This window comes from Syngnathus leptorhynchus, chromosome 14, assembly GCF_054491065.1.
Source record: "Syngnathus leptorhynchus isolate UIUO chromosome 14, UIUO_Slep, whole genome shotgun sequence".
NCBI classification, from domain to species: Eukaryota; Metazoa; Chordata; class Actinopteri; order Syngnathiformes; family Syngnathidae; genus Syngnathus; species Syngnathus leptorhynchus.
This window is the reverse complement of record NC_141208.1, coordinates 5,739,485-5,753,692: the sequence shown is the minus strand read 5'-3', so window position 1 is coordinate 5,753,692 and position 14,208 is coordinate 5,739,485. Positions and strand designations below refer to the sequence as shown.

The 14,208-nt window shown below is 45.2% G+C and overlaps 3 protein-coding genes across 8 annotated transcripts; 1 reads left to right on the top strand and 2 right to left on the bottom strand.

Annotated features, from left to right (window-relative positions):
* Nucleotides 1-1,204: 1,204 nt before the first annotated feature.
* Nucleotides 1,205-7,371, bottom strand: gpbp1l1 (GC-rich promoter binding protein 1-like 1). 6 transcript variants are annotated; one of them, XM_085930144.1, is made up of 12 exons: nucleotides 7,026-7,284; nucleotides 4,917-5,983; nucleotides 4,717-4,831; nucleotides 4,069-4,201; nucleotides 3,446-3,774; nucleotides 3,152-3,227; nucleotides 2,871-3,067; nucleotides 2,701-2,796; nucleotides 2,283-2,438; nucleotides 2,084-2,208; nucleotides 1,872-1,974; nucleotides 1,205-1,793 (listed from the first exon to the last, which is right to left on the bottom strand). In XM_085930144.1, the coding sequence occupies exons 3-12, from the start codon at nucleotides 4,774-4,776 to the stop codon at nucleotides 1,617-1,619; spliced, it is 1,452 nt and encodes a 483-aa protein (XP_085786270.1). In that variant the 5' UTR covers nucleotides 4,777-4,831; nucleotides 4,917-5,983; nucleotides 7,026-7,284; the 3' UTR covers nucleotides 1,205-1,616. The 6 variants fall into 6 exon arrangements, with proteins under 6 accessions (XP_085786270.1, XP_085786269.1, XP_085786267.1 ...); XM_085930143.1 differs by having other exon boundaries at nucleotides 2,668-2,796; nucleotides 7,026-7,278; XM_085930141.1 differs by having other exon boundaries at nucleotides 2,668-2,796; nucleotides 2,871-3,227; nucleotides 7,168-7,371.
* Nucleotides 6,932-9,510, top strand: LOC147046212 (transmembrane protein 69-like). Its single transcript, XM_085930145.1, has 3 exons — nucleotides 6,932-7,602; nucleotides 7,956-7,998; nucleotides 8,270-9,510. Exons 1-3 carry the CDS (start codon nucleotides 7,577-7,579, stop codon nucleotides 8,945-8,947), a joined length of 747 nt encoding a protein of 248 aa, XP_085786271.1. The 5' UTR covers nucleotides 6,932-7,576; the 3' UTR covers nucleotides 8,948-9,510.
* On the bottom strand, nucleotides 8,998-12,709 carry ipp (intracisternal A particle-promoted polypeptide). Its single transcript, XM_085930138.1, has 10 exons — nucleotides 12,515-12,709; nucleotides 11,872-12,264; nucleotides 11,569-11,780; nucleotides 11,253-11,472; nucleotides 11,030-11,182; nucleotides 10,752-10,919; nucleotides 10,539-10,676; nucleotides 10,296-10,418; nucleotides 10,019-10,239; nucleotides 8,998-9,782 (listed from the first exon to the last, which is right to left on the bottom strand). The coding sequence occupies exons 2-10, from the start codon at nucleotides 12,212-12,214 to the stop codon at nucleotides 9,558-9,560; spliced, it is 1,803 nt and encodes a 600-aa protein (XP_085786264.1). The 5' UTR covers nucleotides 12,215-12,264; nucleotides 12,515-12,709; the 3' UTR covers nucleotides 8,998-9,557.
* Between the last annotated feature and the right edge of the window lie 1,499 nt (nucleotides 12,710-14,208).

The following is a 14,208-nucleotide window of genomic DNA, read 5'->3' as shown; positions in this document are numbered from 1 at the left end:
GCCATGGGCACCGCATCAAGGGCCAGATAAGAGGGTACACACACACACACACACACACACACACACAAAATAATCTCTTGTGAGAGGCGTCGCATTGATCAAATGGTGTTGTCATCTGCTATTTCACAACAGGCGTGTAAATTGCTGCACCCGGATATTTGAAGGGCATTCACGTCCTTCATTTTGGTCCTGATGCCCTAGAAAAACACATTAAGATCTTTGTATTTGTGTCCAAAACATCCAGAGCCATCCTTAACCTTACAACCAGAGTTGTCTATACGGGCAATGTTTGATGTGAGACAATTGAGGGAGGTTAGGGTGTTGCAGGACTAGGTTTGTCTCAGCGTGACATCCATCGGATACCGGGTCCAGACATGTTTAATGAGGCAGCGGGAGGGTTAAAAACATGCTTTCTACCACAGCAGGATGTGACACAAGCATGTACTTCACTCATATACACACACACTCACACACATGTGAACACGTCCCATACATAAAGTTTAAAATAAGAAGAACCCTAGCATTTTTATTTTTTTAATTTATGTGGGTATTGCAATAGACTGTTAGGAATAAATGAAGATATCCATTTCACGGCTGTAAATGATTCTGATACTAGGCCAGCTGAGAAGATCTCACTGGCCCTGATGATTTAGCAGTGACGTCATGATGTTGTGATTCAACTCATCCAAGTCATAAAAGGACCAGTGGCTTTAAGAAGTCTCCTCACGCCAAATTCAGAAGTGGTCCAGAACACTTGGCGCAAAATCCGACTGGACAACCTCCACGTGCATGACATTGTTCCGCCCTGTGATGTTTCACTGCTCTGTTCTGATATTGTGACTTATTTTGTTGAATAAAAGACTTGAAATGTGACACGCTGTACTTGAATGCACGCCAACTCGACATCTGTCCGCCATGAGCCACTTCCTCTGCTTTTAACACTGAACATAAACGTGAGGGAACACATTTAACACCATTAGAAGACTTTCATCCCAAAAGATTTTGCTACACTTTATTCCACGGTAGTATTGTGATTTATTTGTGGGTGGTGCTTTGTCTTAACGGTTGAACTACATTGAACTTCACTCTTGTGCCAGTATGAATGAACAAAAAACTGGGTTCATTTTTCAGTCATTGAGGATGAGGAACTTGGACTAAATCCATCTGAATCGAGGCATCACAATCAGCTGCTTGAAATATCAGCTTGTCAGGAACCAATTTTTATTAATATCATTAATAATGTGTCATCAGCATCATCAATGAAATGAGTTAGTCTGTTTAAAGCAGAATCAAGTGTGCATTCATTGCCCTTTTTCTTGATGAACACTTCAGTTCCACAAAGCGAGGAAGAAAAAGGAGGCGGGTTCAGGGTCAGAGCAGGACTGCAGTGAAGGAGGAAACGCAGGGAAAACAACGTCTGGCAACGCAGAAACCTCCCCCTTCACTGGAACTTGATTGGTTTTTCCCTTGTGCAAGAACAACAAAAATAATCAAAAATTCAAAATGGTGCTCTAAAAAAAAAAAAAAAAAAAAGAGACAAAGGAGGGCGGGTGGCTTGCTGAGATGTGTTGGCTGTTGCGTCGTTTTTCTATTTTGTTTTGTTCCGTAAAGCCCCGTTAGGATTTGATGCGGTCATTGTCGTCGTCGTCCGAGGTCTGGCTGCTGCTACTGGTTTCGGACTCGGAGCCCTCCTCCACGTGCGCCTCCGCCACACTCCTCCAGGGGGTGAAGTGGAGGGTGACGCCGCGCGGCCTCGGGAGAATGCCGTTCTTCTGCAGGCCGTTCCGCTTCAGCTGCTCGGGCCGGATCCACACGTGAGCTCGCGTCGTCTTTTCACGTGGCGGCAATGGAGCGGACGGAGCGTGGCTCACCTGCTCGGTTTTTGTCTGGAACTCCCTCAGCTCGTCTTCGGTCAGAGGCAGGAAGTTGTCGTCGTTTTCGGGGTACTCCTGCCATCCCATGGCCTTCAGCAATCTGCACAAACATGTGGCTCGAATGAAGCTTATTACGCTCTACGATTTTTACGATTCCCCCCTGCAGCCGGAATGAAACGGACTAAGCGGGCTGTGTCTTTTTGCCATACCTGTGCTCAGCCTCCAGTGAGCTAGACAGGTGTTCCGTGTCAGAGTCGCTGAGCGAGTAGGACAGCCCGTTCTCGTGGCAGACGTCCTCGCTATAGGCTTTGGGCTCTGGGGTGCTGCTTTCGCCCTGAACACAGTCGCGCAACGGTAAGACGCAGAGGGGGATGAAGGGAAGGGGCGTGCATCGGAGGCGAAACCGACCTCTCCTGAAGTTCCTGGGCTGCTGCTTGTCGTCAGCTCGCCGGTGCCCTCGTCCTTCAGAGCTCGCAGGAACTCGCTCTTGCGGTCGGGGCCGCGGCGCATCAGCTTCAGCCTCGACGGAGCAATGTCTATGGGAGGAGTGGTGCTGGAAGGATGCTGCGGAGTTGACACAGAGGCCGTTCTCGTTTGAAAAATTATCTCATCTTGATATACTCAAGATATGATATGCAATTGCACTTGCGTAAGTAGATCCTCGTCCCATTTGTTTAAAAAAAAACAAGCACAAGAATTCAATCTTTTAACCCCTAAAAATATCTAAAAACGTTGTGTGTGCGCGTGTAAAATAACAAAATGCTTATTTGATTGATTCTTTCAAAAGGCTCACCTCTTTAGGTGTGTTGTGCTGTGGTGCACTGACCGGGGTGCTGGGTTTGACGGCAGAAACGGGGTTGGTAAAGACGGAATCTCGGCCAGACTTGGCGATCTCTCTAGCGCCGCCTTTCCACTGGGTGCTCTTGAAAAATATACCAAACGTGTGAGTTGGAAAACTTTCCACAAGGGATTGTGACGGCCGGCAGTCATTGGTACTTTGGTGGGGGCTACCGCAGGCTTTGGGACCAAATTCTTGTAGACGCTGGAGCCTGTGATGGGAGCTTTCGCGCCATTGGCTGGCAAGGCGCCGGCACTGGCGAAGCCAGCGGCGAAAGCGGCGCTGGGTTCCTCCTTGGAAACCTTCTTGATCACCAACATTTTCGATACCATCTGCTTGCCACTGGGAGGATTTTCTGGAGATGAAAGAAAATCGAGGGGCAACTGTGAGGCAACAAGATGCACGCACGTGAGCAGAAAGGTGTTTTGGGAGCTCTTACCCCATACTCCGGCGTGGGGGGCCACTGGCCTCATCGGAGTGCCCGGCTTTCCAGTTGTTTCAGGGTTGAGGGAAGGCTACAAAAAGCACAACAATTGACTGTTGTGGAGACAATTCGACCATTCTAATAGAAGAGGGGTGACTTCTCCGTGTGAGAATTCTCAGCATATTGATCATGCCAGCTCGGGCTTGTGACAAAAACATCCGTAAACTCGCCCGTCTGTCCCTAATAACCATTCTCGAATCAAATTGTAAGTAAATATTTGATAAAAACAATTCCAATGAAGCTACTCACAAAGTCCTCTTCCACAAACTTCAGCTTGTCGTCCTTATTGTCTTTGCGTTCTTCATTGGGAAACTTGTCCTGGTAAGGGGTGCCCTTACGGGGGTGGAAGTTACCATTGCGCTGCCGGTGCCCTCCCTGCCTGTTGTCCCTGTCGCCCCCTCCCCGTTTGGGGTGGTGATGGTGGTGGCGGGCGTCCTGGGCACCCCGCGGGGCTCCATGCCAGCTGGGTGTGTCCTTCCAACACGAGCCCCCCGCTAAGCCACTGTGCCCTCCTTTGGCCACCCCTGAATCCACAGAGTCATGTCTCAGAAGTAGCGAGGGCTGCTGCCACCCATCACCTACACACGCACACAAAAAAAAAGGAGGGCAGTCATACTACTTTGCAACTTTAGGTTTTTCCATCAAAAACTGTAAGCATTTGTCGTGATTAAAAAGATCAGCAGAGCGCGGGCGGGCCGACTTATCTCCATGACAACAACACACCAACATCCAACAGCAACACAAATGACCCAAATGATAGCATAGGACTCTCATCTCCCTCGTCCACAGCAATGCCCAAACTATTCTCATCCATTAGCACAGTAACTGATCTGCCCACTGAGTGCCAACGTGGTTTTCTTCACTATTGGTACCTGTTGGAGCGCGCAAGGAGCCGTTGTTGAAGAAGCCGTCTGAAGAGTTGTGGCGGCGGCGGCTCACAGCATTTCTGCCTTCCCTGTGGTGGTGGTGGGGCTCGCCTTGTTTATCGAGGGTGGCAGCAGGGGACTGGGGGTGGCAGCAGGAAAGACTGAGGTCAATGAGGGCAAAGGCAAATCTCCTGACAAGTCAAGTCTCAGCCAACAGTTGGCACCGTGCGACAGGAATCCTGCAGCGAGCAAAAATGAGACCTCGCCGCAACAGCTTAAACGTTTGTGAACCGCTACCAGTAACGAGCCAAAGAAAACTTTTTTTTTCCAGACCCATGAAACAGAAGGCAAAAAAAGATCCACCGTAGGCACAAAAATGATCAAAAACCTAACCAATTTATACGAGACGTGGGCCAAGTATTGCTCAATTTTATTGCAATGCTAACTTTATGGCTGGATCAATAACAAAATGCATTAACAAAAAAAAAAAAAAAAAAAGAAACACTTAACCGATTTAATTGGGTGGAGGTCTGACTAAGAATTTCTTCCAACGCATCACAATTTTACTATGAGCCACAGAAAAACCTCGGCGTCATCCAGCAGGCGCGGCGCTCAGTCTAGGTGGCTCACTTGTACTTGCGTGCGCACACAAACCTTGGCAGGCTGGGGTGTGGAGAAGTTAAGCCAGGCAGGGACAAAGTCATGCTGCGCCATTTAGGTCCAGTGTTTCTGGTCAGTGGATTGAGGCATCAAACCTCATGGCCAGGATCTGACAACAGGTAGGGAGGGCCGTTAACAACGCCATCGCAACAGACACAATCGAGAGTTTTATCATGTCGGGCACAAGATGTTACCCCAGAGTCGATGGCTCTGAAGTCCTCGGCCTCCTCCCTTGGTCCGTCTGGCCTGTTCTCTTCAGGCCCGCCGGCACTGACAAGTCAGACGAGGAGTGGCGCACACACGACCCCTGTAAACCTCTGCCAGGACAATGCAGCCCTTTTCCCAAGAGGCAGCGCGCTTCGTCCAGGCTGGGTTTTGGGAAGGAGCTACAATTGCTGATCCAGAATACAGGTCAAACAAGAAAGGAAACTGATTTCCAAAGGCGCGGGCCCGCTCCGGAGGAAAATCCTGTCCAGACTGTTCAAGTTCAATGATTTAGTTGGGATGTGTGAAAGATGAGCAGACTTTGTCGAATTGAAAAATATTGGATTGAAGAGGGGTCATTTGTCCCAAGGGTGCGGAAGAACTCGGTCGTCAAAGTGTAGAAGGCGTTTGCCTGTGTACCGGGACAGCGCTTTGTGTAACGGTTCCACCGTGACGCCAAGCCGGGGAGAACGAAAGTTGCGTTTTCCTGCCGCACTGTGGGCCAGTAGCAATTGGCATCAATTCAACGTTTACCCAATCATTTTAGAATCTACTCAAACGCATGCAGCAAAGAAAAGAAGTCGAGGGGCAGTCTTTTTGTAGGAAACCCACTGCTCGCCTCATTCAAGACTGCCGGAGTTGGAAGGAAACGATACTCGCTAATTCAAAGTCACATGACAATGAAGAAAACTAAAGCTGTGTTAGCTACATTGCCGTCATTTGCCTTTCTGGTTAATGAAAGGGAGAGCCTGATGGGCCATGCATTATAAAGACGGCATTATTGTCGCATAATTTGCTCTCACATTTGCAAAATGCCCATTTAACTAGGTGTAAGTTTGGGGAAGATAAAAGTTGGGGAAACTCGGACTTCATAGATATACAAACTCCAAAAATTGGTAAAAAAGCTCCCAGCTTTGTCAAAATCTTTCTTGGAGCAAAAAAAAAAAACCAAACCCCAAAATGCCCAAATGTGCACAAAACGATTTTCTTGTTTGAGGAGCGTTTGTATTCCTGATTACTTCCTGGTATTCCACTTGATTCTGCAAAGGAACTGCACCTGCAAATCAAAAACTGCAGTCAGAAAACAATTCATCAACCACAAATTCATCATACATGCAAAGTCAAGTTGAATGAACACCCTTGTCCATCAAAAAGTCTTAATCAAAAACTCTCTCCCTGATCTTTCAGCCATCGCACAACGAGAGCTGAAATGTCTGGCGACTTTGAATGAAATATTAATACCAATGCAAAAATACCCGCGGCACTTTCTCACTTCTACCACAACACGGCAATATCAAATATCAAACTGGAATGGTTGGAAGCATCTTTCGGTTTCCTTCATAAGTTCATTATTACCCAGTTTAACATTACAATAAAACAAGGTCGGTGCAAACAGCGTTGCACTGAACTGTTACATAATAGCTCAACATCAATGAGTTGGGAGACGCACACAAGCTACTACGGACAAACAGAGACGAACCACTGCAGGGTCAAGAATAGAAATATTAAGTGTAACGTTACCATTGTCGGTGAAGGGGGGTTACAAAAAACAAAAACAAACGTGCCCTCTTACTCGACACGAGACCAATTCAACACGCAGCGCACACGTTTCACCGCGCTCCTCGCAACTTGCTAAATGTTCAAAGGGGCAGTTCTACCAAAAGGCGATTTAAATGTCTTAACTTATCAAAGCCAATCACTAGGGCACGGTGCTGTACAACCCACAATCACTCGGTTGCTAACTCATCTGTGTACTTACCTACGTGAACATTCGTCTCGCAAGTGTTAGCTAATAGCTGCTGTTACTTAGCCTGTTAACAGAACCCGAAAACCGAGGTGGAATGCAATGAGCTCGTCTGGCTCCAGAGCCTAACTAGCCGTACGGCTAACACGTTAAGACATTACATATAACCTAAAGCGTGTCAAGAGACCGTTTTAGCAAGTGTCACAAACGTACAGAAAAGGTAAATAGACCTTGTATCGTTGGAACAACACAGTTTCAAAATGGCTACCTTAGCAGCGGCAGCACACATTCATCAGCAGCTTGCTAAGCTAGCCAGGGAGCTAACTTGAAATGTTTCCTTGACAATTCCGCGTACCTTCTCCAAAGCCAGATAGCCTTTCATAGATTCCAGGGGACACCAGGTGGTCCAATGACTACCAAATGACACTCCGAAGTGAAAATAATGCCGTGTTTGAGCAGCTATTGGTGTTTGTTTGGGTTTTCTTCTGTGCGCTTACCACTGGCGCTGGCACCTGGGGGTGGGGGGGAATTCGAACACTCAATAAAGCTGCGTTCAAGAAGTCACGTCATTATGCAACTGGATGAGGTTCCACTCTGTGAGGTACGCTTTTAATCACTTGGAATTGATACAAAAAAAAAACGCTTCAAGTTGAAATTTTGGAAATGAACCAGTATACTTCTTGTGCATTTCAAACCAATAATTATTTTATGTAACGCGACAGACATTTACTTTCCAGCATTTCTAGGCTTCGGTGGCGATATCTGAATAACCTTTGCATTCTTGAATGCCCCTTAAGCCCTCCCCCGCCATGGACAGACAAAATAGTCGATAGCAGAACTTATCTCGTTTTGACGAAGAAAAAACGGCACGATTTCGTCGCGAGGACGCTTTCGATCAAGTTTGAAATGATCAGACGCGATTTCATAAGAAGGTAAGACATCGTAAGCACAAACGACTTTTGTCTTTATAAAATACTGAGAAATAAAAACAAATCACCGATGTAATAATCATGGTAATAACGACCCCAGTTGTTAACGCGAGTCAAAACGTCAACATTGACATGTTTAAGTGTATGTGTGCAATTTGCAAGTAACACGCATGCTTTCCAAAAGAACGTTTCGGTACTTCATCATACAAGCGGATTTGTTGCCGAACAATTTCATGACCTTGCATTGGGTTTAGAAATGGTTGGCTAGCTAGTACGTATTACTCAACAATGTAAATGTTAGTTTGTATTCACATTGTGTTCGCACGTCCTAATGTAGAATGTCTTTTTTATTTTAGAATCAAAATGTTTGGATTTGCACCTCATGGAAATCTCAGTCAGGTAAGTCAGTGTTGGAAGAAATCAAAGTTTTTTCAAGTGAAGACAGTCGATTTTGTTTTAATTAAGGTTAGGGTGATTAGAATAGCCAATTATGCCCCTTCAAATATTAGCCAAAGTAATTCTATAATTTTCTGCATTATCAAGTTTTCAAATTAAACGTATGATTAAAGATTATCCCCCCCCCTGCAACAAAATAGTTTTGATTTCAGAAAAATCCATATTGGTCCCTAATATTTTATTCCTACTAGCATTAAAATGCATACATTCACAGTTTTGGGCGTGGAATCCTCAATGGATGGGCAGCGCATCAAATCCAACACGCATTCAACCGCTCTCGTCATTAGCGATTCCATCCAAACAGTCTCGGACCAACAGGCTGCTGTGCATCAAACCGATCAACTGGGCTGGCTTGCGTCTCTGCCATTCAGACAAAAGAGACACCAAAGAAGCTTTCAGTTTGAGGGCCATGAGTCAAGCTCCCAAACCAGCGCTGTACCTCGGTTTCTCTGGCCTCATCCCATTTGTGAGCGCCCCTGTCATCATGGCGACCACTCAGTCCTTCATCCCAGAAGTGGCATATGCTCAAATGCTGTACGGCGCTTGTATCGTATCCTTCCTCGGAGGTGCTCGCTGGGGTTTCGCCATTCCTGACGGGAGTCCCGCTCGACCCGACTGGATGAACTTGGGCAACAGCGTCGTTCCATCACTTCTGGCTTGGCTGGCTCTGCTGTGCAGGGACAATATCGTCGAGGGCGTCACGGTGGTCATTGCGGGACTGGGACTGTCTTTGCACTATGACCTGACGTTGTTACCTGGATACCCAGCCTGGTTCAAAGCCATGAGAACTTTCCTTACTCTGGTTGCTACCTTCTCACTGGTGGCAACACTGATCTTGAAGAACATATGCGCTGAGAAGAAGCTTAAGACGCTCACCGCTAAAACGGATTAAATGTACAGCAGTTGAAGTGTGTATCAGAATGTTTGAATTATAATTCAGTCTTTGGCTTGAACTATTTATATTTTGTTGTCAGTCACTTGCCACTTCAATGCAAACACAGGTTTAGTCATGATCATCACTGGTAATACCGGAATGCACAACAGGAAGTTGATTTCATGATTTGTATGATAAGGGATAGCCATCTGTTTGTTGAATTATAGGTTAAAAAGTGTGACATGACATCACTTCTGTCCATCAGTATGAAAACAATCCAGTAGTAACAGCAGAGGCTTTTACTTCATAAGCCCGTTTGTGTGTGTCATTGTCTTTCATCGACAAACAGGCTCAAATGATTTGATCAGACTTTCAAGTAGCGCTGCGCGCACACACTGTTGACATATTTGAAGAAAAGTGAAAGAGAGATGAACAAAACAGTGGTTTCGTATCTGATTCCAAAACAATGCAAAGATGTGGCCAATTTAAAAGCATTCAGGGAACCGAGAATAGAGACAGACCTTTTTGCCTTAATGAAAGAACACCAGTTACACGTACGTATCAATAAATAATATGCAGAGATGTCTTAAGGTGCACTTTTTCCAAAAAAGTGAAAGAGTCTCAGTGGTCAGAGCACAGCCAAGCCACCATCGCAGCGACTGGCGATCATGTTGCCAACTTGGGTCCACGTGTCCAGGTGGGGGTCGTAGATCTCCACGGAGTCGATGGTCACGGGGGCTGAGAAGGTTCTGCTGGCGGCCCTTCCTCCGACGGCGTACAACAAACCGTTCACTGCCGACACCGAGGGCCCGGCGCGTGCCGTGGACATGGGGGCCACTTCGAACCACTTCTCCTGGACAGACAGACAGACCCACACGGGTGTGAGCTCAATGACACGTTGATTCTAAGACAAACAGCTGATTCGTAAAGGTTGAATTGAGGCGGCTGGACTGTTCTTGACGTGTTGAAAATGTTTCACCTTTTCATCCAAAAGAGTCCACAGCTAAAAATGTGCAACAAAATGAAACGCCTTCGACAAGAAAGGTCCAGTGGGCGCTTTTGCGGATACGCTAGTTTATTTTCGCTTACCTGCTCCGGACAATATTTTTCCACCGTCTCCAACGCACCCACGGCCTCATTGCGGCCACCCACGGCGTAAATACAGTTGTTGAGGCAGGCCACGCCCACATACGCTCGCCGGGTGAGCATCACCGGCAAAGCGCTCCAGCGCCGGCTAATGGGGTCGTAAACCTCGGCTGAGCACAGCTCCGTGCCTTCGTCGCTGATCCCTCCGATCACGTAAATAAAGCCTGGACAGAAATGGTAACTTCGTAAATACGGTCTGGTGAATTGAACAGATACCCACCTTGTAGCTCGCAGCAGCCAAAATAATAACGGGGAACCGCCATGTCGCCGATGACCTCCCACTTGTTTTCCTCTGGGTCGTAACGTTCCATTGTCTTCCCGATCTCTGAGCCGATCCATCCGCCTAAATGGGAAAGCGGCAAATGTAGTATTTCATCTCTGCTCTTTTGATGACACCAATTATAGAATCGCCCAAGTGTAATGTTCTTTTGACCCGTTCCGACAACACGGTCGTGATATTTACCAAGAGCGTAGAGCGCTCCGTGGCAGGCGCAGACGCCGACTCCACAGCGAGGGAAATTGAGAGAGGCCACAGCAGCCCACTGTTTCGTCACCGGGTCGTATCTCTCCGTGCAGTCAAAAATCATGGAATCTTTCTCTCCTGGAGAATTAAAAAAAGTGCTTACTTGAAACTTGTCATCAAAGCGACTTTATGGACATAACTCAGCTCGCTCACCTCCCACTACATAAATCATGCCCTCGAGCACCGCCACGCCCAACCCGCTGCGGGCCTGATGCAGCGATGACACCGTGGTCCAGTACTGGTTGAAGGTGTCGAAGCGCTCCACGCAACTTAAGGCCCTGCTGTCGCTCCAGCGACCGCCCTGCAACCGAGTGTAGCCTCCTGCAATGTCCCAAAAAAACCCAAAAGGAAAGTCCCATCATTTCCAAATTGAAATATCCCTTGTCTCACACACACGCCTGCTTTATATTTCGAAGACTTGAAAACAGTACCTATGGCATAAACATATTTGCGGGCTTTTCTTCTCGGTCTCATCTTGACTTGGTGTAGTTGGCTGTGCGTCTTGTCTTTTGGAGACTTTGCTACTTCGATGTACTCCTTCAAAAGGGTCTGCAGCGCCACTCTCAAACTGAAGTCAGTCATGCCTTGGTTACGTAAAAGAAAATGAGCCTCTGAAATCTTAAGTGCGTAAATTTAGAAACTAGGTCTCCTCACCCTCGATGTACTTGAACAGCCTCTGCGGGGAAAGTAAAGGGAAGCGCACCGGTTCCAACACCTCAACCACGTATTTTTTTCGCTTTGCCACGTCTTGGAGAACCCACTCCATGGCTGCGGTGAACACCTGGTACTCATCTTCAATTCTCAGCTCTTCACTTCTTAGAAGTTTTACAATCTGATCCTTTGAAAGGTCCTTGAACTCGTCACCAATGCAAACCTGATTGATGGAAGAGGCGTATAAAATAAGACAATCAGTGAGTCTTTGGAAATCAAAAATAATATAAATAAACCGAAATGATCAAACGCTTCATACCTCCAGGAAGTGAACATGGATATAGTTCTCGGAGAACTCCAGCAATTCCATGCAGGCAATCTGCTCTAGGAACTGAAAGATGCCCACACAGTTGGATGGATCCATGTGGCCCTTAAGAAACTCACCGCAGATGGAGACCACCTCATTCAACTGCAGCATATCTGCAGCCAACATCAGTTCTTGAACATTCTCTATCGTCACGTTGATTGTGCCTAACGAGAAAGAGAGCACATTTTTATGAAATAAACTGCTAGGATTTCTTTTTTTTTTTTCTTTTCTTCAGAACATAATGACACCAAATACCTGTATAAACAAAGTCCAACAAAATCTCAAAGACTTCAGCATCCACTCCCAGAATCTCCACCTCTTCTTTATCTGCCTCACTCATCCCTCCCGAGAAAAGAGCAGAAAAATATTGGCTGCTGGCAGCAAGCACCAGCCGGTGAACTTTGAAGACTCTTCGGCCGACTCTCAGCCGCACATCACAGAAGTCTGAGCGCAGTCTCATTTTGTTCAACTGGGCCAGGATGAGCCTTGCGTAGCGGTCTGAGCTCAACAGAGCCTGTTCAGGAGCCTGGGTTGCCATGGCAGTAGCAGCATCAGCATCACAAGTGAATGTTGTTGACACACATTCGGTGGAAGTCATGACAGCTGTGACAGTTTACCAGGAGGGCCATTATCCCCAAACCTTTGTCTCTATAAAACACAAAACAGATAGAAAATATGAGTTGAACACGAAAACAAATAACTGTTTATATAATAATAATGCACTTGGCATCTTTTTGTAATCGCTACCTGATACGTCAACTAAGATACAGCTATTAGCATGCTAGTAAATCGCTCGCCATGATCAAACTATAACACGCAACTTTGATGCAGATGCTAACCTACAAGCGCGCTCTAAAATTAAATCTGTAATGCTCAATTCACGCTCAACCTCACTCACCCGTAAATTTGTTTATGAGATGCAGCTAACTTCCTATACTTTGTTGTTGTCGGTCAGAATTGATTACTTTGGTCTTGAAGTCAATCCCCAGTCATAACTAATCAATCGCGTAGGCACAAGAGAGGTGTAATGGTGCTATTTGTCCCTTGTGTCGAATTTCAAATGTCCATTTTTTTTGTTAATTACTAATACTAACTAATTTTAAGATTCTTTATCTGAAAATGCGTGTTCTCTTTGTTCTTTTGTGCTTTTTCACTCGATTGGTCTGTACAAATTCTAACGCCAGGTGGCAGTGTTGCGCGTAAACAAACGTAAGATTTTAATAACAAATGGCGAAACGTCACATAAACAACAAAAAACGTCTTTATGTTTGATAGTGTAGTATTTTCAGCTCAACGATTATTTTGGACACTGCTGACATTCAGTCTAACTATAATAATAACTGCTGTCGTAGTCTGTTGTTGATTATTAGAGATACTTTGAGATTATTTTCACATCTGTATGTATATCTTTTATTATAATTACCACCTATTTCATAGTGACGTTCACAAAACAACTGTTCATCAATTTAAAATATCTATATATTTTGTATTGAAAAAAAAAAAAACTCATTAAGTTTGCAAGTGAGCTTGAGTCTAGTGTTGCTGACACCCTGAATTTGTTGCCAGCCAACCGTGGGCCACATAACAACAGACAAAGAACCACACTTCACCGCAATGACAAAAAGTCTTTGAACAGAGGAGAAAGATGTAAATGTGTTGAAATGCAAACATAATGAACTTGAATTGATAAACACATTTTTGCGTTGGCCTGCATCTTTCATGTGACAATCATATTTGTCAATGTCTCCCATCCAACCACATCTAAGAATATTTGAATTTAAAAAATGCCTTTTGTAAGATGAATGAATTAGCCTGTATTTCATTTTGAAACTTATTTTTGCTTTTTAAGGTTGCAATCATTATTTCCGCTGATGTTCATCATGTGATGGCTAGTGTGATGCCAGGGGAAAGAAAGACAGACTTGCTTGCAGAATCTCATGAGGTTGGAGGAAAAACCTAAATCGTGTGAGGGCCATTCTATGGAAAGTAATCACTATAATTTGTGTTCTTTATAAAAATGCAGTGTGTCTGGCTTTCTGTTGGATCTCTGGCCTCTGGTGAGAGTTTGTCAACCCCAGAAATGAAAACATCATAAGATTTGCTTTTATTGGAATAGATAATAGATTAGAGTTTTGCGAAAAGTAATTATATCCTGTGTTAGAACAACAAGACTGTGTTGTAGGGATTGATTGTTGCTCCAAAAAAGCTCCAATTACAAAAGAGTTCACCGTGCAAAGAAAACAACGAATGTATTGACTCCTATGATACAGGACCATGAAGACTTGATCGCTTTTTGAATTAATTTTAAAGCTGAACTTTAACAAATTGGTTGACAGATTAGCAGTACAGATAATGAAGGGATGGATTGATGGATTTTTGCATGCTTACAACTTTCATTTGTAGGAGGGTATCTGAGTGCAAGTCTTTTGGGTGGGAGAGTTATTTAATGTTGAAAAGATGTGCATGTAATCTGTGAATGCACAATACATTTTGGGGAAAATTCAGGTGAATAAAGTTCATCCCTCAGAGACAGTTGTAACAGCTTCTACTCAGAGGAAGATTATGTAGTGGGCGCGAAATTTTGTTCATTCA